The sequence below is a fragment of the Melanerpes formicivorus genome, unplaced genomic scaffold (genome assembly GCF_026170545.1).
Source record: "Melanerpes formicivorus ecotype bairdi unplaced genomic scaffold, bMelFor1.0.p_v2 SCAF_2554, whole genome shotgun sequence".
In the NCBI taxonomy this organism is placed as follows: Eukaryota; Metazoa; Chordata; class Aves; order Piciformes; family Picidae; genus Melanerpes; species Melanerpes formicivorus.
Genome location: NW_027144905.1, coordinates 1 through 21,361, shown reverse-complemented (window position 1 = coordinate 21,361; position 21,361 = coordinate 1). Strand labels below are relative to the sequence as shown.

Genomic DNA, 21,361 nt, shown 5'->3' with positions numbered 1-21,361 from the left:
TCCCTGGGCACCCCCTGGGCACCTCCCTGGGCACCCTGCCCCCCCTGGGCGCCCCTGGGCTTGAACCTTTGGCTCCCCCTGGGACCCCAAAGCTGCCGCCCCCCCCTTCCCCCCCCCCGCAGGGCTCCGCTCCCTGCCCCCCCCCGGGGTCCTACCCTGCGCCCCCCAAGGCTGCCCCTGGTGCCCCCTGGGGCTGCCTCTGCCCCCGGACCCCTCCCCACGACCTCCAGGGTCCTACTCTGCACCCCCCGAAGCTTTCCCCCCGGGGCCGTTCCCGGGACCCCTCCCCTCCCCTCCCCCTCCCCCGCCCCCTCCCCCGGCCCCGGCCGCCGCCCCCCCCCGGGGCCGCTTCGCTTCCGCCGCGGCCATGGGGAGCTGAGGGGGCGGCAGCGGGGCCGGAGCGGCCCCCCGGTCCCTGCCCCTCCCCCCCGGCCCCTCCGGCCGCCCTCTCCCCAGGGGCTGCGGGGCCGCAGGCTATGGAGCGCTGCGCGGCCGGCAGGGCCCCAGGTGAGCCGAGAGGGCCGCGGGGGAGGGCCGCAGGTAGGCCCCGGGTAGGCCGCGGGGGGTAGGCTGGGGGTAGGCCGCGGGGGGTAGGCCGCAGGTAGGCCGCGGGGGTAGGCCGCGGGGGTAGGCTGGGGGTAGGCCGCGGGGGGTAGGCCGCAGGTAGGCCGCAGGTAGGCCGCGGGGGGTAGGCCGCGGGGGGTAGGCCGCAGGTAGGCCGCGGGGGGTAGGCCGCGGGGGGTAGGCCGCAGGTAGGCCGCGGGTAGGCCGCGGGTAGGCCGCGCGGGTAGGCCCAGGGCGGTGGTTGCCAAGGCAACGCGGCGGGGGCGGGGCCAGCGCGGCCGGCCCGGGGCACCGGCGGCGCAGGGGCAGGGATGGAGCCGCCGGGGCCATGACGGTGCCCCGGGAGATGCCGGAGAAGTGGCCGCGGGTCCGGGACCCCGGCGGGGCCGGTGGGTGAGGGGAGGAAGGGGCTGAGAGGGGGGAGGGGAGAGGAGGAGCTGCGCTTGGGGGGGGGAAGGGAGGGGGGGGCTGGAGGCGCGGGAGAAGAAGGGTGAAGGAGGTAAGAGCTGAGGGGTCTGGGGGTGCAGAGATCCCAGGGGTGAGGGGCCTGGGGGTGCAGGGCTGGAAGGGTCTGGGGGTGCAGGATCTGGGGGGGCTGAGCTGAGGGGTCTGGGGGTGCAGGGCTGGAAGGGTCTGGGGGTGCTGAGATCCCAGGGGTGAGGGGTCTGGGGGTGCAGGGCTGGAAGGGTCTGGGGGTGCAGGGCTGAGTGGAGGTGCAGACATGCAGGGGTGAGGGGCCTGGGGGTGCAGGGCTGGAAGGGTCTGGGGGTGCAGGATCTGGGGGGGCTGAGCTGAGTGGAGGTGCAGACATGCAGGGGTGAGGGGTCTGGGGGTGCTGAGCTGAATGGGTCTGGGGGTGCAGACATCCAGGGCTGGAAGGGTCTGGGGGTGCAGGGCTGAGGGGTCTGGGGGTGCAGAGATTCAGGGATGTAAGGGTCTGGGGGTGCAGGCTGAGGGGTTTGGGGCTGCAGGCATCCCAGGGTGAGGGGTCTGGGGGTGCTGAGCTGAGGGGTCTGGGGGTGCAGAGATCCAGGGCTAGAAGGGTCTGGAGGTGCAGGCTGAGGGGTTTGGGGCTGCAGACATCCAGGGCTGAGGGGTCTGGGGGTGCAGAGATTCAGGGATGTAAGGGTCTGGGGGTGCAGGCTGATGGGTCTGGGGGTGCAGACATCCAGGGCTGGAAGGGTCTGGAGGTGCAGGCTGAGGGGTTTGGGGCTGCAGACATCCAGGGCTGAGGGGTCTGGGGGTGCAGAGATTCAGGGATGTAAGGGTCTGGGGGTGCAGGCTGATGGGTCTGGGGGTGCAGACATCCAGGGCTGGAAGGGTCTGGGGGTGCAGGGCTGAGAGGTCTGGGTGTGCAGACATCCCAGGGTGAGGAGTTTGGGGGTACAGAGATCCAGGGGTGAGGGATCTGGGGGTGCAGAGGTCCTGGGATGTAAGGGTCTGGGGGTGCAGGCTGAGGGGTTTGGGGCTGCAGGCATCCCAGGGTGAGGGGTCTGGGGGTGCAGGGCTGAGGGGTCTGGGGGTGCAGAGATCCAGGGCTAGAAGGGTCTGGGGGTGCAGGATCTGGGGGGACTGAGCTCAGTGGAGATGCAGACATGCAGGGGTGAGAAGTTTGGGGATGCAGAGATCCAGGGGTGAGGATTCTGGGGGGTACAGAGATCTAGGGCTGGAGGGGTCTGGGGGTGCATGATCTAGGGGTGCTGAGCTGAGGGGTCTGGGGATGCAGAGATCCTGGGATGTAAGGGTCTGGGGGTGCAGACTGAGGAGTTTGGGGGTGCTGGGCTTGAAGGTTCTGGAGGTGCAGGATCTGGGGGGGCTGAGCTGAGTGGAGGTGCAGACATGCAGGGGTGAGGGGTCTGGGGGTGCAGGGCTGGAAGGGTCTGGGGGTGCAGGGGAGAGGCCTGGGGGTGCAGAGGGGAGGTCCGGGGGTGCAGAGGGGAGGCCTGGGTGTTCGGGAGGGTGCAGGGGGAGGTTTTGGGGTGCGGGGGGGGCTGACGGGGAGCTCTGTGCTGCAGAGGAGGAGCGGAGAGTGAGAGCCAACGCCAGGGACTACAACGAGAAGTTTCACTACGCGGTGAGGGGGCAGGGGCTGGGGGGAGAGGGGAGGGGGCTGGGTCTGAGGACCCTCGGGGGGGTGCTGAGCAGGGGGGCTGGGTCTGAGGACCCTCGGGGGGTGCTGAGCAGGGGGGCTGGGTCTGAGGACCCTCGGGGGGGTGCTGAGCAGGGGGGCTGGGCCGGGGGGGTGCTGAGCAGGGGGGCTGGGTCTGAGGACCCTCGGGGGGGGCTGAGCAGGGGGGCTGGGTCTGAGGACCCTCGGGGGGTGCTGAGCAGGGGGGCTGGGTCTGAGGACCCTCGGGGGGTGCTGAGCAGGGGGGCTGGGTCTGAGGACCCTCGGGGGCGGGGGGGTGCTGCGCTCAGTGCTGCTGGGCCCTGGGTACCAGCTAATGAGTGAGGAAGAGGAGGAACGGAGCTGGGGGGGCCCAGGCTGCGCCTGGAGGTGGGGAGGGGGCTGATGGGGGAGGGGGCTGATGGGGAGGGGGCTGATGGGGGAGGGGGCTGATGGGGGAGGGGGCTGATGGGGGGGGCGTGGTCTAACCCTCTCCCCCCGCCCAGAACAACTGCATCAGGACCTCCAAGTACTCCTTGGTCACCTTCCTGCCGGTGAACCTTTTCGAGCAGTTCCAGGAGGTGGCCAACACTTACTTCCTCTTCCTCCTCATCCTCCAGGTGAGCCCCGCGGGGGGCTGGGGGGAGGGAGGGGAGGCGGTGAGGGTCCCCCCTCCCCCGAGGCTGTGCTGCCTCCCCCCTCCCCACCTCTCTGAAGGGCCTCTCCCCCTGCCCTGCCCCCAGCTGATCCCGCAGATCTCCTCCCTCTCCTGGTTCACCACCATCGTGCCTTTGGTGCTGGTCCTGAGCCTCACCGCCGTCAAAGATGCCACCGACGACTATGTGAGGCCTGGGGGCACCCTGCCGGGGGGCTGGGGGAGGTGGGGCACACACCCAGGACCCCTCTGTCCCCCAGAGGGGGTGACCCTCTTCCCCTCCCCCCCCCAGTTCCGCCATAAGAGCGACAAGCAAGTGAACAACAGACAGGCGCAGGTCCTGCTGGGCGGCGAGTGAGTGCGGGGGGGGGCTGCGGGCCGGGGGAGGGGGCCGGGGGCCGGGGGAGGGGGCTGCGGGCCGGGGGAGGGGGCCGGGGGTCGGGGGAGGGGGCTGCGGGCCGGGGGAGGGGGCCGGGGGCCGGGGGCACAAGGTCTGAGGAGGGGGCACAGTGCTCTAGGGAGGGGGCACAGGAACCTGGGGAGGGGGTGCAGGCTCCGGGGAGGGGGCACAGGGCTCTGAGGAGGGGGTGCAGGCTCTGGGGAGGGGGCACAGGGCTCTGTGGGGCAGGGGCAGATGGGGAGGGGGCACAGGGTCTGAGGAGAGGGCACAGGGCTCTGGGGAGGAGATAGAGAGCTCTGTGGGGCAGGGGCAGGGGCAGGGGCTGGGCAGGACAGGAGGTGCCCACCCGCCCGGGCCGTGCCCGCAGGCTGGATCAGGGCAGGGCAGGGGCAGGGCTGGGGCAGGGCTGGGCAGGGGCAGGGCAGGGCTGGGGCAGGGGCTGGGCAGGGCAGGCGGTGCCCACCCGCCCGGGCCGTGCCCGCAGGCTGCGGCAGGGCAGGGCTGGGGCAGGGCAGGAGCTGGGCTGGGGCAGGGCAGGGGCAGGGCTGGGCAGGGGCAGGGCAGGGCAGGCGGTGCCCACCCGCCCGGGCCGTGCCCGCAGGCTGCGGCAGGAGCCCTGGATGAACGTCCGCGTCGGAGACATCATCAAGCTGGAGAACAACCAATTCGTGGCGGTGAGCGGGGCCTGGGCTGGCACGGAGGGCACTGCCTGGCACGGAGGGCACTGCCTGGCACAGAGGGCACTGCCTGGCACGGAGGGCACTGCCTGGCACGGGGCTGCCATCCCCCTCTCCCCTCCCTCACCCCCTGGGCCGCAGCCCCCAGCGGCTCTCCGCCCTGGCAGCCGGGTTTGGGTCCTTGGCATCGGAGCTGCCTCCGGGCCAGGGGTGCCCGAGGGCCAGGGGGGTGCCCGGGGAGGGGGCAGGGCCAGGGCAGGGCTGTGCCCAGGTGCCAGCAGCAGCCTCCCCCCCCTGTCTCGGTGCCAGGCTGACCTCCTCCTGCTGTGCAGCAGCGAGCCCCACGGGCTGTGCTACATCGAGACCGCCGAGCTGGATGGGTAGGCAGTGCCAGGCTGGCACGGGCAGGGTGGGCCGGGGGGGGCACCTCCCTGCCAGGCCGATGCCAACCTCACTGCCCCTCACCCGCAGGGAGACCAACGTGAAGGTGAGGCAGGCCCTGCCCGTCACCGCCCGGCTGGCAGAGCCCAGCAGCCTGGCACAGTTCGACGGTGAGCACCGGGCACCGCCTGGCACTGCTGGGCACCGCTGGGCACCGCCTGGCACCGCCTGGCACTGCTGGGCACCACCTGGCACTGCTGGGCACCACCTGGCACCGCCTGGCACCGCTGGGCACCGCCTGGCACTGCTGGGCACCACCTGGCACCGCCTGGCACCGCCTGGCACTGCTGGGCACCGCTGGGCACTGCCTGGCACCGCCTGGCACTGCTGGGCACCATGCCCAGGGTGGCCTGGGCACAGGGCCTGGGGGAGCTCAGCACCCCCTGGGGCCATCCTGCCCCACTCAGCACCATCCCTGCCCAGCTCAGCTCCTCCCTGGGGCCATCCTGCTCTGCTCAGCACCATCCTTACCCTGGATCCATCCTTTTAAGCTCAGCACCATCCCTGCCCTAGCTCCATCCTGCCCAGCTCAGCACCTCCCTGGGGCCATCCTGCCCAGCTCAGCACCATCCCTGCCCTGACTCCCTCCTGCCCAGCTCAGCACCATCCCTGCCCTAGCTCCATCCTGCCCAGCTCAGCACCATCCCTGCCCTGGCTCCATCCTGCCCAGCTCAGCACCATCCCTGCCCTGGCTCCATCCTGCCCAGCTCAGCACCTCCCTGGTGCCATCCTGCCCAGCTCAGCACCACCCCTGCCCTAGCTCCATCCTGCCCAGCTCAGCACCATCCCTGCCCTGGCTCCATCCTGCCCAGCTCAGCACCATCCCTGCCCTGGCTTCATCCTGCCCAGCTCAGCACCATCCCTGCCCTGGCTCCATCCTGCCCAGCTCAGCACCACCCCTGCCCTAGCTCCATCCTGCCCAGCTCAGCACCACCCCTGCCCTGGCTCCATCCTGCCCAGCTCAGCACCATCCCTGCCCTGGCTCCATCCTGCCCAGCTCAGCACCACCCCTGCCCTGGCTCCATCCTGCCCAGCTCAGCACCACCCCTGCCCTAGCTCCATCCTGCCCAGCTCAGCACCATCCCTGCCCTGGCTCCATCCTGCCCAGCTCAGCACCATCCCTGCCCTGGCTCCCTCCTGCCCAGCTCAGCACCACCCCTGCCCGGTGGTGGCCCCGCGGGGAGGCGGGGAAGGGCTGTGGGGGGCCGTGGGCAGGGGCAGGCAGCAGATGGCAGCCCCAGGCCGTTGCCTGCCCGCAGGGGAGGTGGTCTGCGAGCCCCCCAACAACAAGCTGGACAGGTTTGGGGGCGCTCTGCACTGGCAGGGCAGCAAATTCCCCCTCAGCAACCAGAACCTGCTGCTGCGAGGCTGCGTCCTGCGCCACACCGAGAGCTGCTTCGGCCTCGTCCTCTTCGCAGGTGGGGCTGGGCTGGGGGCCCCCAACCCGCGACCCCCCACCCCCCCCCGCACCCTCTGACCCCCCCAACCCCCTTCTGACCCCCCCAACCCCCCTCTGACCCCCTGCCCTGCGCCCCCAGGGCCTGACACCAAGCTGATGCAGAACAGTGGCCGCACCAAGTTCAAGCGCACCAGCATCGACCGCCTGCTGAACACCCTGGTGCTCTGGGTAGGCAGCAGCCCCCTGCCCGCCCCTGGCACCCCCAGCCTGCCCCCCCGGCCCCCTGGCACCCCCCCAGCCTGCCCCCCTGCTGCCCTGGGGACCCCCCAGCCCCCTGCCCCTGGCACCCCCCCAGCCTGCCCCCCTGATGCCCTGGGGAACCCCCAGCCCCCTGCCTGCCCCTAGCACCCCCAGCCTGCCCCCTCTGACCCCCTGGGATCCCCTAGCCTGCTCCCCCTCGATGCCCTGGGGACCCCCAGCCTGCTGCTCCTGACCCCCTGGCAACCCCCCAGCCTGTCCCCCTGATGCCCTGGGGACCCCCCAGCCTGCTGCCCCTGGCACCCCTAGCCTGCCCCCCTGATTCCCTGGGCACCTCCCAACCTATTTCCCTTGGGGACCCCCAGCCGGCTCCCCCTGACCCCTTGGGGACCCCCAAACCTGTTCCCCCTGGGCACCCCCTGACCTGCTCCCCCTGCCCCCCTGGCACCCCCCAGCCTGCTCCCCCTGACCCCTTGGGGACCCCTAACCTGCTGCCCCTGCCCCCTGGGCACCTCCCAGCCTGCTCCCCCTGCCCCCTGTGCCACCCTGCTCCCAACCTGCTGCCCCTGGGCACCTCCCAACCTGCTCCCCCTGCCCCCTGTGCCACCCTGCTCCCAGCCTGCCCCTTCCCCCTGTGCCACCCTGCTCCCAGCCTGCCCCTTCCCCCTGTGCCACCCTGCTCCCAACCTGCCCCTTGCCCCCTGTGCCACCCTGCTCCCTTTGCCCCCTGTGCCACCCTGCCCCCAGCCTGCCCCTGCCCCCTGTGCCCCTGCCAGCCCTCTGCAGCCTCTCTGCCCCCTCCCCAGATCTTTGGCTTCCTGGTGTGCCTGGGGGTGATCCTGGCCCTGGGCAATGCCATCTGGGAGCTGCAGGTGGGAGTCTGCTTCCAGCTCTACCTGCCCTGGCCCGAGGGGGTGCACAGTGCCTTCCTCTCTGCCTTCCTCTCCTTCTGGTCCTACATCATCATCCTCAACACCGTGGTGCCAATCTCCCTCTACGTCAGGTAGGCCCCGGGGGGGGTGGGGGTGGGGAGGGGGCTGCTCTGTGCCCACCCAGGGATGACCTTTCTGGGGACAGGGGGGGGCTGGAGACAAGGGGGGGTGGGCACAGCTGGCAGTGCCCTGGGGTGGGCTGCCCCCAACCCAAGGGACTCCTCAGGGGGGGTCCCCATTCCCTCCCCCTCCCCCCCTCCTCCTGGCTGTGTCTGGCTCTGGCTCTGGCTCTGCCTGGCTGCTCCTTGCCCTGCTCTGCCCTGCAGTGCCCTGTGGTGCCCACCCCATGCCCTGCCTTGCCCCCTCCCCCCCCCTTGGCTTCATCCTGGTTGGTTGTGCTCCTCTGGCCCTGCCTGCAGCCCCCCCCCCGGCTCCTGCCCTGGCACTGTGCCCTTCCCCCTCTGGTTTAATTCCTCTCTCTTTTCGTTCCCCAGCATGAGTTCTGTCACCCCCCACCCCCCGAGGTAAGAGTGTGCCACCCCCACCCCCTCAGCCACGGGGGGGGCTCAGGGAGGGCCTTGGCAGGGGGAGGAGTGGGCACCCAGCTGGCACAGGAGGCCTTTTGTCACCCCCCCCACCCCCACCCTCCCCCAGCCCTGGGCTTGGCAGAAGCTGGCAAGGAGCATGGCTGGGGGGGAGGGGGAGGGGGTGCACAGCAGGGGGGGGGGTGGGCACGGCTGGCAGCCCAGCCCTGTGCCCACCTGCCCCTCCCTGTGCCCCCCCTGCAGCGTGGAGGTGATCAGGCTGGGGCACAGCTACTTCATCAACTGGGACAGGAAGATGTTCTGTGCCCAGCGGCGCTGCCCGGCCCCAGGCCAGGAGCACCACCCTCAACGAGGAGCTGGGGCAGGTGGAGTACATCTTCGCCGACAAGACTGGCACCCTCACCCAGAACGCCATGGTCTTCAGCAAGTGCTCTGTCAATGGGCACAGCTACGGTGAGTGGGGAGGTGCCAGGGCCCGCCTGGCACTGCCCGCGGGGTCACGGCAGCGGCGAGAGGCTGCCCTGCAGCACTGCCCTGGGGGTGCTCAGTGCCAGCTGGCATCATGCAGAGCCTTGGGAAGCTCAGGTGCCAGCTGGGCTCATGCAGAGCCTTGGAGAGCACAGCTATGGTGAGTGGGGAGGTACCAGGGCCCGGCTGGCACTGCCCGCGGGGGTCACGGCGGCGAGAGGCTGCCCTGCGGCCATGCCCTGGGGGTGCTCAGTGCCAGCTGGCATCATGCAGAGCCTTGGGAAGCTCAGGTGCCAGCTGGCATCATGCAGAGCCTTGAGTGGCACAGCTATGGTGAGTGGGGAGGTGCCAGGGCCCGCCTGGCACTGCCCGCAGGGTCACGGCGGCGGCGAGAGGCTGCCCTGCGGCCATGCCCTGGGGGTGCTCAGTGCCAGCTGGCATCATGCAGGGCCTTGGGGGGCACTGGGGGGGCTTAGGTGCTCTCCTGCAGACCTTTGGGGGTCTTAGTGCCAGCTGGGTTCATGCAGAGCCTGGGAGGGCACAGCTATGGTGAGTGGGGAGGTGCCAGGGCCCAGCTGGCACTGCACTCGGGGTTGTGGCGGTGGCGAGAGGCTGCCCTGTGGTGATGCCCTGGGGGTGCTCAGTGCCAGCTGGCATCATGCAGGGCCTTGGGAGGCTTAGGTGCCCTCAGGCAGAGCCTTGGAGGGGCTCAGGTGCCAGCTGGCATCATGCAGAGCCTTGAGTGGCACAGCTATGGTGAGTGGGGAGGTGCCAGGGCCCAGCTGGCACTGCCCGCGGGGTCACGGCGGCAGCGAGAGGCTGCCCTGCAGCACTGCCCTGGGGGTGCTCAGTGCCAGCTGGCATCATGCAGAGCCTTGGAGGGGCTCAGGTGCCAGCTGGCCTCATGCAGGGCTTTGTGGGCACTGGGGGGCTTGGTGCCAGCTGGCATCATGCAGGGACTTGGGGAGCTTAGGGACTAGCTGGCATCATGCAGGCCTGGGGGGGGGGCTCAGTGCCAGCTGGGCACATGCAGGCCCTTGGGGGGCACTGGGGGGGGCTCAGTGCCAGCTGGGCACATGCAGGCCCTTGGGGGCCACTGGGGGGGGCTCAGTGCCAGCTGGGCTCATGCAGGCCCTTGGGGGGCACTGGGGGGGCGCTCAGGTGCCCTCCTGCAGGCCCTTGGGGGGCACTGGGGGTGCCAACCCTGGCCCCTCCCCCCGTGCCCCCCCCAGGTGACGTGCAGGACGTGCTGGGTGCCAAGGTGGAGCTGGGGCAGGTAAGGGCCGCCCGGGGGGGGGCAGGGGGCAGGGGCCGTGCCAGGCGCCCATGGCAGGCCGGCTGATGCCAGCTGTGCCCTCGGCAGCGCCCCCAGCCGGTGGACTTCTCCTTCAACCCCTTGGCCGATGCCCACTTCCAGTTCTGGGACCCCAGGCTGCTGCAGGCTCTGCGCCTGGGCGACTGCCAGCTGCAGCACTTCTTCCGCCTGCTGGCACTGTGCCACACCGTCATGGCCGAGGAGAGCGCCACAGGTGGGCACGGGGGGCACGGCAGGCGCCGCTGGGGGGTGCAGGGGCGGGCACAGGGCTGGCTGGGCACAGGAGGCAGCTCTGGGGGGTGGAATGGGGGGCACAGGGCTGGCTGGGCACAGGGTTGGCAGTGTGGCATTGGGGGGCACAGGGCTGGCTGGGCACAGGAGGCTGCCCTTGGGGGGTTGGCATGGGGGGCACAAGGCTGGCTGGGCACAGGAGGCAGCTTGGGGGGTGGGGAGAGGGAGGCACAGGGCTAAGTTGGCACAGGAGCCTGCCCTGGGGGGAGGATGGCAGGCACAGGGCTGGCAGTGTGGCATGGGGGGCACAAGGCTGGCTGGGCACAGGGTTGGCAGTGTGGCATGGGGGGCACAGGGCTGACTGGGCACAGGAGCCTGCCCGGGGGGCTGGCATGGAAGGCACAGAGCTGGCAGTAGGGGGGGGGCACAGGAGGCTGCCCTTGGGGGGTGGCAATAGGGGGCACAGGGCTGGCAGTGTGGCGTGGGGGGCACAGCTCTGTCTGAGCACAGGAGGCAGCCCGGTGGGGTGGAGGGGCGGGGAGGGGGCACAGGGCTGGCTGGGCAGGGGCACAGCCCTGGCAATGTGGTGTGGGGGGCACAGGGCTGGGTGTGTGGCATGGGTGGCACAGGAGCCTGCCCTGGGGAGGGTGGTGCAGGGGGCACAAGGCTGGCAGTGTGGCATGGGGGGAGGGCAAGAGCCAGCCCTGGCAGTATGGCATGGGGGTGGCACAGGGCTGTCTCTGTTCCATGGGGTTGGCACAGGGCTGTCTGTGTGCCATGGGAGGGGGTGGCACAGGGCTGTCTGTGTAGCACTGGGGGTGGCACAGGGCTGGGTGTGTGCCACGGGGCAGTGCCCCCGGCCAGCAGCCCCCCCCCACGCCCTGCCCACGCGGTGCCCGCCCGGTGCCCGCAGGGCAGCTGCGGTATAAGGCGCAGAGCCCGGACGAGGGGGCGCTGGTGACCGCCGCCCGGAACTTCGGCTTCGTCTTCCGTGCCCGCGGTGCCCACAGCATCACCCTGCAGGAGCTGGGCACCGCCTGCACCTACCAGCTGCTCTCCATCCTCGACTTCAGCCACGCCCGCCAGAGGATGTCCGTCATAGGTGAGCGCCGGGCACCGCCCCCCCAGGGCACCGCCCCCCCAGGCACCGCCCATGAGCAGCACCGCCCCGCCCCGGGCACCGCCCCCCCCGGGCACCGCCCCCTGGAGACTGCCCCACCCAGGCACCGCCCATGAGCTGTGCCCTGCCCTGGGCACCACCCCGCCACAGGCACCGCCCCGCCCCGGGCACCGCCCCCCAGGCACCGCCCCCTGGAGACCGCCCCACCCAGGCACCGCCCATGAGCTGTGCCCCACCCTGGGCACCGCCCCGCCCCGGGCACCACCCATGAGCACTGCCCCCTGGGCACCATCCCCCCTGGGCACCATCCTTGGGCACTGCCCCTCAGGCACCGCCCCCCCCCGGCACCGCCCCCCTCCCGGGGCACACCCCTCCGCCAGGCACCGCCCCCATGAGACTGCTCCCCCCGGGCACCGCCCACCCCGGGCACCACCCCCCTGGGCACCACCCCACCAGGCACCGCACCGCCCCGGGCACCGCCCATGGGCACCACCACCCTGGGCACCACCCCTGGGCACTGCCCGCCCCCCTAGGCACCGCCCCCCCGGACACCGCCCATGAGCACCACCCCTCAGGCACCGCCCCCCAGGCACCGCCCATGGGCACCAAACAGTGAGGAAGGGAGGGAAGGGAGAGGGGCCTGGTGGTGCCACCCTGAGCCTGGCACCTCTGTGCCATGCTGACCAATGGTGGGGGCACAGAGGAGGGGTGTGGGGCTGTACCCCCAGCCTGGCACCTCTGTGCCCTGCTGCCCATGGGGGGGGAACAGGGGGGAGGGGAGCAGGGCCTGGCAGTGCCAGGCTCAGGGGTGCCCTGCCCCGCAGTGCGCAGCCCCGAGGGTCGGATCCTGCTCTACTGCAAGGGTGCTGACTCCATCCTGCTGCAGAGGCTGCAGCCCAGCAACCAGCAGCTCACAGAGGTCACCATCGAGCACCTCAACGTGAGCTGGCGCCGGGCACCGCCAGGAGGGCACCACGGGCACCGCCGGGGAGGGCAGAGGGAACACCGGGCAGCAGCTGGGAGGGCACGGGCAGTGGTGGGCAGCACTGGGTGGGCAGAGGGAGGGCACAGGGCACAGGAGCAGGGGCTGGGGGCACAGGGAGGGCAGAGATGGGCTGGGGGCACAGGGGCTGGGGGCACAGGGGGGCACAGGGGCTGGAGGCAGAGGGGCTGGGGGCACGGGGGGGCAGAGGGGCTGGGGGCACAGGGAGGGCAGAGGGGCTGGGGGCAGAGGGGCTGGGTCCCCCCGTGCCCAGCCCCCCGTGCCCGGCGCGGTGCCCGCAGGAGTTCGCGGGGGAGGGGCTGCGCACCCTGCTGCTGGCATACCGCGAGCTGGAGGAAGGCTTCTACCAGGCCTGGTGCCAGCGGCTGCTGCGTGCCCAGGCGGCACCCCCCGCCCCGGGAGGAGCAGCTGGCACAGCTCTACGACGAGGTGGAGCACGACCTGATGGTAGGGGGCAGCGGGGGGCACTGGGGCAGATGGGGAGGGGGCACAGGGAGGAGGGTTGGCAGGGCTGGGAGGGGCTGGGAGGGTTGGGAGGGGGCTGGCAGGGGGCACAGGGTGCTGAAGGGCTGGGGCAGATGGGGAGGGGGCACAGGAACCTGGGGAGGGGGCACAGGGAGGAGGGTTGGCAAGGCTGGGAGGGGGCTGGGAGGGAATGAGAGGGGCCTGGGGGATTGGGGGGGGTTGGGAGGGGGCTGGGGGCCAGGAGGGAGTTGGGAGGGGGCTGGGAAGGGGCTGGGAGGGGGCTCAGGGAGGCTGGGAGGGGCTGGGGACCTAGGAGGGGGCTCAGGGAGGCTGGGAGGGGGCTAGGAGGGGGCTGGGGGCTATGAAGGGAGCTTGTGGAGGATGGGAGGGGCTGGGGGGCTAGGAGGGGGCTGGGGGCTATGAAGGGAGATTGGGGAGGCTGGGAGGGGCTGGGGGGCTAGGAGGGGGCTCAGGGAGGCTGGGAGGGGCTGGGGGGCTAGGAGGGGGCTCAGGGAGGCTGGGAGGGGCTGGGGCAGCTCCTGCCGCCCCCTCCTCACCTCCTGGGCCGCAGCTGCTGGGGGCCACGGCGGTGGAGGACAAGCTGCAGCAGGGGGTCCCGGAGACCATCGCGGTGCTGAGCTTGGCCAACATCAAGATCTGGGTGCTGACAGGGGACAAGCAGGGTGAGGCCTGGGGGGGAGCCCAGGGGGGGCTTCTGCAGAGCCTCTGAGCCGGCACCACCCCCCCCCACGCCCCCCCCCCACCTCCCCCCACCCCCCCAAGAGTCTTCTGTGTGAGATGGAGAGAGGAGAAGTTTGCTGAGGGCAGGAGGAAGAGGTTGGGGAAGGCTCCAGGGGAGACCTCCTGGGGACCCTCTGGAGAGCTGCTGGCTCCAGGGAGAGCTCCTGGGGAGCTGCAGGGCTGAGCAGGAGGCTGGGGCCAGAGGCTGGAGCAGGGCAGGGGCAGGGCAGGGCTGGGCTGGGAGCAGGAGGAGAGATTGCAGCTGGCTCCAGGAGGGTTTGGCCTCGGAGGGAGGGCAGAGCCTGGCCCAGGCTGCCCGGGGAGCTGCCCCTGGCTGGCACCAGCTCAGCTCAGCTTGGGGCTGGGGCTCAGCTTTGGGGCTGGGGCTCAGCTTTGGGGCTGGGCTCAGCTTGGGGCTGGGCTCAGCTTTGGGGCTGGGCTCAGCTTTGGGGCTGGGGCTCAGCTTTGGGGCTGGGCTCAGCTTGGGTTGGGCTCAGCTTTGGGGCTGGGCTCAGCTTTGGGGCTGGGCTCAGCCTGGGGCTGGGCTCAGCTTTGGGGCTGGGCTCAGCTTTGGGGCTGGGTTCAGCTTTGGGGCTGGGCTCAGCCTGGGGCTAGGGCTCAGCTTTGGGGCTGGGCTCAGCTTGGGGCTGGGCTCAGCTTTGGGGCTGGGCTCAGCCTGGGGCTGCCCCTGCAGGGTTGGCCCTGGCAGAGCTCTGAAGGTTCTCTTCCCTCCCCCCCAGCCTTGGGGGCTGCAAAGCTTCTCCTGGCTGGGGCTGGAGCTGCCCTTCCCTGCTGCTCCTCCTGGCAGCAGCTCTGCCTGTGCCAGCTGGGCAACTGAGCTCCAGGCTTGAGCCCCCAGAGCTGGTTGTGCTGCTGGGGGGGCACTGGGGTGCCCTCAGGCTGTGCCACCCTCCCTTGGCTGAGCTCAGAACCTCCCTCCCCACCCCTCCCCCCCGGCATCCTGCGCTTCCCAGAGCGGGGGCAGGGGTGGGGGGGTGAGGTTGGCACCGGTGGTGCCCCCCAGGGGCTGGCCCTGGCTCCAGGCTGTGGCTGTGCCCTGGCAGAGACTGCAGTGAGCGTTGGCTACGCCTGCAAGATGCTGAGGGAGGACATGGCAGAGGTGTTCCTGGTGCGGGGGCACAGCCGGCGGCAGGTGCGGCAGGAGCTGCGGTGAGCCCCGGGGCGGGGCAGGGCGGGGCAGGGCGGGGCAGGGCAGGGCAGGGGCAGGGCAGGGGCAGGGAAAGGGGAAGGGGAAGGGTGGGGCAGGGCAAGGCAGGGGCAGAGGAAGGGCAGGGCAGGGGCAGGGCAGGTGAAGGGGAAGGGTGGGGCAGGGCAGGGGCAGGGGTGGGGCAGGGGCACACTGGGCACCATGCCAGGCACCACGGCAGAGAGTCCTGGCCCCACCTCCCTCTCTCCCCTCTCTCCCTCTCCCTCCCCCTCCCTCCCTCTGCCCTGCTGAGGCCACAGCCTGGATGCTGCCTCCGGCCCTGGGCTTGCCCCAGGGGCAGGGGGGGGCAGGGAGCTGCTGGGGGGAGGGTCCAAGGAGGGGGCTGCAAGGGTGGGGCAGGGGCTGGGGCAGTGCCCTGGGAGGAGCGGCTGAGAGCCCTGGGGGGGCTCGGTGTGGAGGGGAGAAGGCTGCGACCCAGAGGTGCCCTCAAGTGGTGCCCCCCTGGCATCCTTCCCCCTCTCCCCTCAGGAAGGCCAGGGAGAGGATGCTGGATGCCTCAGGCTCCCTGGGCAATGGCTTCCCCTGCCAGGAGAAGTTCTCCTCCGGGCTCAGCTCCGTGCTGGAGGCCATCGGCGGCGACTTCGCCCTGGTGATCGACGGCCACAGCCTGGTAGGGGCCTGGCACCGCCCCTGGGAGCGGGCACCGTGCCCGCCGGCTGGCCTGGCCCCTCGCTGGGCTCCCTCTCTGTGCCCTCTCATTGTTCCCTCTCACTCTGTGCCCTCTCACTCTGTGCCCCTCTCCCTGTCCCCTCTCTGTGCCCTCTCACTCGGTGCCCTCTCCCCCTTTCCCTTCTTTCACTCTCCCCTCACTCCTCTCCCCTCTTCCCTCTCCCTGTCCCCTCTGTCTCTGTCCCTTCTGTCCCTCTCTCTGTCCCCTTTCCTTCTCCTTGTTTCCTCTCCCCTCTCCCCTCTTCTTGTTCCCTCTCCCATGTCATTTCCTTGTCCCCTCTGTCTTTCTCTGTGTTCCCTCTCCCCCTTCCCTGTCTCCTCTGTCTCTTCTCCCCTCTCTCTGTCCCCTCTCCCTCTCCCCTCTCCCTCTCCCCTCTCCCTGTCCCCTCTCCCTCTTCCTGTCCCCTCTGTCCCCTCTCCCCTTTTCCTGTCCCCTCTCCCTGTTCCCTCTCCCCTCTTCTCTCCCCTTTTCCTGTCCCCTCTGTGCCCTCTTCCCTCTCTCTCTTCCCTCTCTCTCTCCCCTTTCTCTCTCCCCTCTCTCTCTCTCCTCTCTCTCTCTCCTCTCTCTCTCCCCTCTCTCTCCTCCCCTCTCTCTCTCCCCTCTCTCTCTCCCCTCTCTCTCTCCCCTCTTTCCCTCTCCCTCTCCCCTCTCTCTGTTCCCTCTCTCCCCTCTCCCCTCTCTCTGTCCCCCCAGGCCCACGCCCTGGAGGCTGACCTGGAGGTGGAGTTCCTGGAGACAGCCTGTGCCTGCAAGGCTGTGATCTGCTGCAGGGTCACCCCCCTGCAGAAGGCTCAGGTGGTGGAGCTGGTCAAGAAGCACAAGAGAGCTGTGACCCTGGCCATTGGGGACGGTGCCAACGATGTCAGCATGATCAGGAGTGAGTGCTGCCCTCTGGGGCAGCTCCTGGCACCCCTGCCTGCCTCTGGCCCCCCCTCCCTGAGCCCCAGGCAGAGCCTGGGCTGCAGCCAGAGAGAGCCCAGCAGGGCCAGGGAGGGGACTCTGCCCCTCTGCTGCATCTGCTGAGACCACTCCTGGAGCTCTGGGTCCAGGTCTGGAGCCCCTGGCACAGGAAGGCTCTGGAGGTGCTGGAAGGTGTCCAGAGAAGGGCCACAAGGATGAGCCCTGGTCACCTCCACCCTGACCTGGTCACCTCCACCCTGACCTGGTCACCTCCATCCCCCCCTGGTCACCTCCACCCTGACCCGGTCACCTCCATCCCCCCTGGTCACCTCCACCCTGACCCGGTCACCTCCATCCCCCCTGGCCACCTCCATCCCCCCCTGGTCACCTCCATCCCCACCTGGTCACCTCCATCCCCCCCTGGTCACGAGGAGGAGCAGAGGCCTGGAGCTGCTCTGCTGTGAGCACAGCCTGAGGGAGCTGGGGTTGTGCAGGCTGGAGAGGAGAAGGCTCCCAGGGAGCTCCTTGGGGCCTGCCAGGGCCTGGGGGGGCTCCAGGAAAGCTGGGGAGGGACTTCTGTCAGGGAGGGGTAGGGGCTGGGGGGGATGGATCCAAGCTAGAGCAGGGGAGAGGTAGATCAGACCTTAGAAAGCTCTTCCCCATGGGGGTGGTGAGAGCCTGGCACAGGTGGCACAGGGAGGTGGTGGCAGCCTCAGCCCTGCTTCAAGGCCAGCTGGAGCTGGCTGTGAGCTGTGAGCTGTGGGGTGAGCTGCCCCTGCCCAGGGCAGGGGGCTGGAGCTGGAGGGTCCTTGGGGTCCCTTCCAGGGGGGGTTGGAACTGGAGGAGCCTTGAGGTCCTTTCCAGGGGGGTTGGAGCTGGAGGGTCCTTGGGGTCCCTTCCAGGGGGGGTTGGAGCTGGAGGGTCCTTGAGGTCCCTTCCAGGGGGGGTTGGAGCTGGAGGGTCCTTGGGGTCCTTTCCAGGGGGGGTGGAGCTGGAGGATCCTTGAGTTCCCTTCCAGGGGGGGGTTGGAGCTGGAGGGTCCTTGGGGTCCCTTCCAGGGGGGGTTGGAGCTGGAGGGTCCTTGGGGTCCCTTCCAGGGGAGGTTGGATCTGGCTGAGCCCCCAGAGTCCCTTCCGACCCTGACAGCTCTCCCACTCTGCTTCTCCCCCCCTTCCCCACCTGTCTCTTCCCTCCTCAGCTGCCCACATTGGGGTGGGCATCAGTGGGCAGGAGGGCATCCAGGCAGTGCTGGCCTCTGACTACTCCTTCTCCCAGTTCAAGTTCCTGCAGCGCCTGCTGCTGGTGCACGGCCGCTGGTCCTACCTCCGCATCTGCAAGTTCCTCTGCTACTTCTTCTACAAGAACTTTGCCTTCACCATGGTCCACTTCTGGTTTGGCTTCTTCTGTGGCTTCTCAGCACAGGTCAGTTGCTGCTCCCTGCTGCTGCAGGGCTGGGGGAGGCTTCCCCTCAGCCCCCCACCCCGGGGGGGGACACCCTCCGGCGAGGCTCCCTCCGGCGCCAGGAGCGGCTCGGGGCAAGGGTGGGGAGGAGGAGCTGGCAGTGGCTCTCCCAAGCTTGCAGCTGTGGGGAGGGGGATGTGGGAGGCAGCTGGGGCAGGGGTGGGCAGGTGGCAGCCCCCCTGAGTGCCCTGTCCCACACAGACTGTGTATGACCAATACTTCATCACCCTCTACAACATCGTCTACACCTCGCTGCCCGTCCTCGCCATGGGCATCTTCGACCAGGTAGGCCGAGAGGGCTCCCTGGGGAGCCCCGCCATGGGCATCTTCGACCAGGTAGGCCGAGAGGGCTCCCTGGGGAGCCCAGGAGCTGGGCCCAGCGCCTCCTCCAGGGGAGGAAAACCTCTGCCCAGCTTCCCCAGCCCGGGCTGCCCCTTGCCCCTCCCTGGGAGGCTGAGGGTAGGAGGTGGGGGGCTGAGAGGAGGTGCCCAGAGCGCTCCGTGCCCCCCCCCCAGGACGTGCGGAGCAGAGGAGCATCGAGTACCCCAAGCTGTACGAGCCTGGGCAGCTGAACCTCCTCTTCAACAAGAGAGAGTTCTTCATCTGCATTGCCCAAGGCATCTACACCTCCCTGCTGATGTTCTTCATCCCCTACGGAGTCTTCGCCGACGCCACCCCGGGACGACGGCGCCCAGCTGGCAGACTACCAAACCTTCGCCGTCACCGTGGCCACCTCCTGGTGCTGGTGGTCAGCGTGCAGGTGGGAGGGGGCACAGCCCCCTGGGGGGCTTGGGGACCCCTCACAGCCCTGCTCACAGCCCTGCAGCCCCTTCCTGCTTCCCCCTGCCCCTCACAACCCTGCAGCCTCTCCCTGCTTCCCCTGCCCCTCACAGCCCTGCAGCCTCTCCCTGCTTCCCCTGCCCCTCACAGCCCTGCAGCCTCTCCCTGCTCCCCCCTGCCCCTCACAGCCCTGCAGTCTCTCCCTGCTTCCCCTGCCCCTCACAGCTCTGCAGCCTCTCCCTGCTTCCCCTGCCCCTCACAGCCCTGCTCACAGCCCTGCAGCCTCTTCCTGCTTCCCCTGCCCCTCAATGCCCTGCTCAGAGCCCTGCAGCCTCTCCCTGCTTCCCCTGCCCCTCACAGCCCTGCTCACAGCCCTGCAGCCTCTCCCTCCTTCCCCCTGCCCCTCACAGCCCTGCAGCCTCTTCCTCCTTCCCCCTGCCCCTCACAGCCCTGCTCACAGCCCTGCAGCCCCTTCCTGCTTCCCCTGCCCCCTCACAGCCCTGGTCACAGCCCTGCAGCCTCTTCCTTCTGCCCTTCCCCCCTCAGATTGGGCTGGACACAGGTTTCTGGACAGCCATCAACCACTTCTTCATCTGGGGCAGCCTGGCTGCCTACTTTGCCATCCTCTTTGCCCTGCACAGCGATGACCTCTTCCAGATGTTCCCCAACCAGTTCTGCTTCGTGGGTGAGGCCCTAGAGCCGCTCCCCCCCCCGACCCCCCCCCCAGCTGGCTGCTGGACCCCCCGCCCCCAGCCCCACCCCCCCGCCTGCTTTCCTCTCCCCTGCCTCCTTCCCCCCCTGCAGGCAGCGCTCGGAACACGCTGGCCCAGCCCACGGTCTGGCTGACCATCGCCCTCACCACCGTGGTCTGCATCGTGCCGGTCGTGGCCTTCCGCTTCCTCAAGCTGGACCTCAAACCACAGCTCTCAGACACGGTGAGGGGCTGGGGGCTCCAGGGGGCCCTGATCCTGTCCCCCAAGGCAGCTGAGGCTCTGAACCCCGGGGCTGGGGGCTCCAGGGGGCCCTCATCCTGTCCCCAAGGCAGCTGAGGTCCTGGCCCCCAGGGCTGGCGGCTCCACAAGGTCCTCATCCTGTCCCTAAGGGACCCAGGGCCCTGTCCCCTCAGGCAGAGGTGGTTCTGGGTGTCCCTGGTCCTGTCCCTAGGACACCTGGGACCTGTCCCCTGGGGCTGGGGTGGTTCTGTGTCGCCTTGATGCTGTCCCCAAGGGACCCAGGGCCCTCTCCCCTAAGGCAGAGGTGGTTCTGGGTGTCCTTGATCCTGTCCCCAAGGGAGCTGAGGTCCTGGCCCCTAGGGCTGGGGGCTCCAGGGGGCCCTGATCCTGTCCCAAAGGGAGCTGAGGCTCTGAACCCCGGGGCTGGAAGCTCCACGAGGTCCTCATCCTGTCCCCTAAGGGACCCAGGGCCCTGTCCCCTAAGGCAGAGGTGGTTCTGGATGTCCTTGACCCTGTCCCTAGGACACCTGGGACCCTGTCCCCTCTCCCCCAGGCGCCTCTGGGGGGGGTCCCTGACGCCCCTCCCCCTCTCCCCCAGGCGCCTCTGGGGGGGTCCCTGACGCCCTCCCCCTCTCCCCCAGGCGCCTCTGGGGTGTCCCTGACGCCCTCCCCTCTCCCCCAGGCGCCTCTGGGGGGTCCCTGACGCCCTCCCCCTCTCCCCCAGGTGCGCTACACGCAGCTGGTGAGGAAGAAGCAGAAGGCTCAGCAGCGCTGCCTGGGGCGGGGGGCGCGGGGGGGGCTGGCGCCGCTCCGGCTATGCCTTCTCGCACCAGGAGGGCTTCGGGGAGCTGATCCTGTCCGGCAGGAACATGAGGCTCAGCTCCACCGCCCTGGCCGGCACCGCCTCCCGGCCTGGCGCCGCCTGGATCGAGACCCTGCGCAGGAGGAAGGGCGGCGAGGGGGCGGGGGGCGGCGAGGGGGCGGGGGGCAGCGCGGAGGCAGGAGGTGGTGAGGGGCCAGAGGGGCAGCGCCCCGGCCGGGGGGGAGAGCGGCGCCGCCGCGGGAGGCAGCCCCCAGGGCTGAGGCAGACGAAGCCCTCCAGGGGTGAAGCCTCCCCCCCAGGCAGGGGGCTGGAGGCTGGGGGGGGGAGCTGTGGTCTCCTCCTGCGCTGCCCTGCAGCCCCTCCCTGTGCCTTGCTCTCGCCGGGGCATGGAGTGGGGGGCTCCAAGCCCCTCTTGGGGGGGCTCCAAGCCCCTCTTTGAGATGGGCTGCAAGCCCCTTTTGGAGGGGGGGGATCCAGGCCCCTCTTGGGGGGGGGTCCAAACCCTTCTTGGAGGGAGGGCTTGAAGCTCCTCTTGGAGGGGGTCCAAGCCCCACTTGGAGATGGGGTCCAGGTCCTTCCTGGGGGGGTTCCAAGCCCCTCGTGCGGGGGGGAGTCCAAGCCCTTCTTGGAGGGGGATCCAAACCCCTCTTGGGGGGGGTCCAAGTTCCTCTTGGGGGGGATCCAAACCCCTCTTGGGGTTGGGTCCAAAGCCCCTCTTGGGGGGGATCCAAGCCCCTCTTGGGGGGGCTCCAAGCCCCTCTGGGGGCTGTGAGCAGAGGCCCTGCCGGCTCCAGGTGCTGAAGGTTTGGAGGTTTGGGGGTTTGGGTCAGGACTGTTGCAGCATAACCAAAAAACTTCTCCATCCGAGGGTGGACAAACAGATGAGGGGGGGGGGAAGGGACAGACAGAGGGGACAGACACTGCCCCCGGCAGCCCCTCTGGCCCCTCCCCCAGCCCTCCCCCTCTCGCCCCCTCCCCTCTGCCAATCTCTCATCACGCAGCGAATGTATCCCAGCAGAGCCTCCCCCCGCCGGCTGCGGGCTGGCCCTGGGGGGGAGGGTGAGGGGTGAGGGGGGGGGGCGGGGGTCTGCCTTCCCCTCCCCCTCCCATTCCCCCCCCCGGAGCCTTCTTTTGATAGGAAAAAAAAGGAAAAACAAACAGAAAAAAAAGAACAAAAACAATAAAGAACAAAAAGAAATCAAAAGAATGAAAGCAGCGAAGGGAA

General features: G+C 70.2%; 1 protein-coding gene across 1 annotated transcript; it reads left to right on the top strand.

Annotated features, from left to right (window-relative positions):
• The first annotated feature begins 131 nt into the window (after positions 1 to 131).
• Positions 132 to 21,323, top strand: ATP8B2 (ATPase phospholipid transporting 8B2). Its single transcript, XM_068171253.1, is given in 33 exon segments — positions 132 to 507; positions 2,580 to 2,638; positions 3,178 to 3,291; positions 3,415 to 3,513; positions 3,619 to 3,680; positions 4,328 to 4,400; positions 4,713 to 4,783; positions 4,875 to 4,954; positions 6,104 to 6,262; positions 6,383 to 6,471; positions 7,308 to 7,504; positions 7,928 to 7,957; positions 8,222 to 8,303; positions 8,305 to 8,431; positions 9,679 to 9,722; positions 9,810 to 9,975; positions 10,906 to 11,094; positions 11,937 to 12,052; positions 12,397 to 12,510; positions 12,512 to 12,562; positions 13,152 to 13,263; positions 14,386 to 14,491; positions 15,018 to 15,159; positions 15,913 to 16,096; positions 17,318 to 17,541; positions 17,782 to 17,865; positions 18,062 to 18,256; positions 18,258 to 18,312; positions 18,315 to 18,340; positions 18,907 to 19,045; positions 19,165 to 19,295; positions 20,038 to 20,115; positions 20,117 to 21,323. Coding segments are annotated over 33 exon segments (3,888 nt in total). The 5' UTR covers positions 132 to 476; the 3' UTR covers positions 20,576 to 21,323.
• The last annotated feature ends 38 nt before the right edge of the window (positions 21,324 to 21,361 follow it).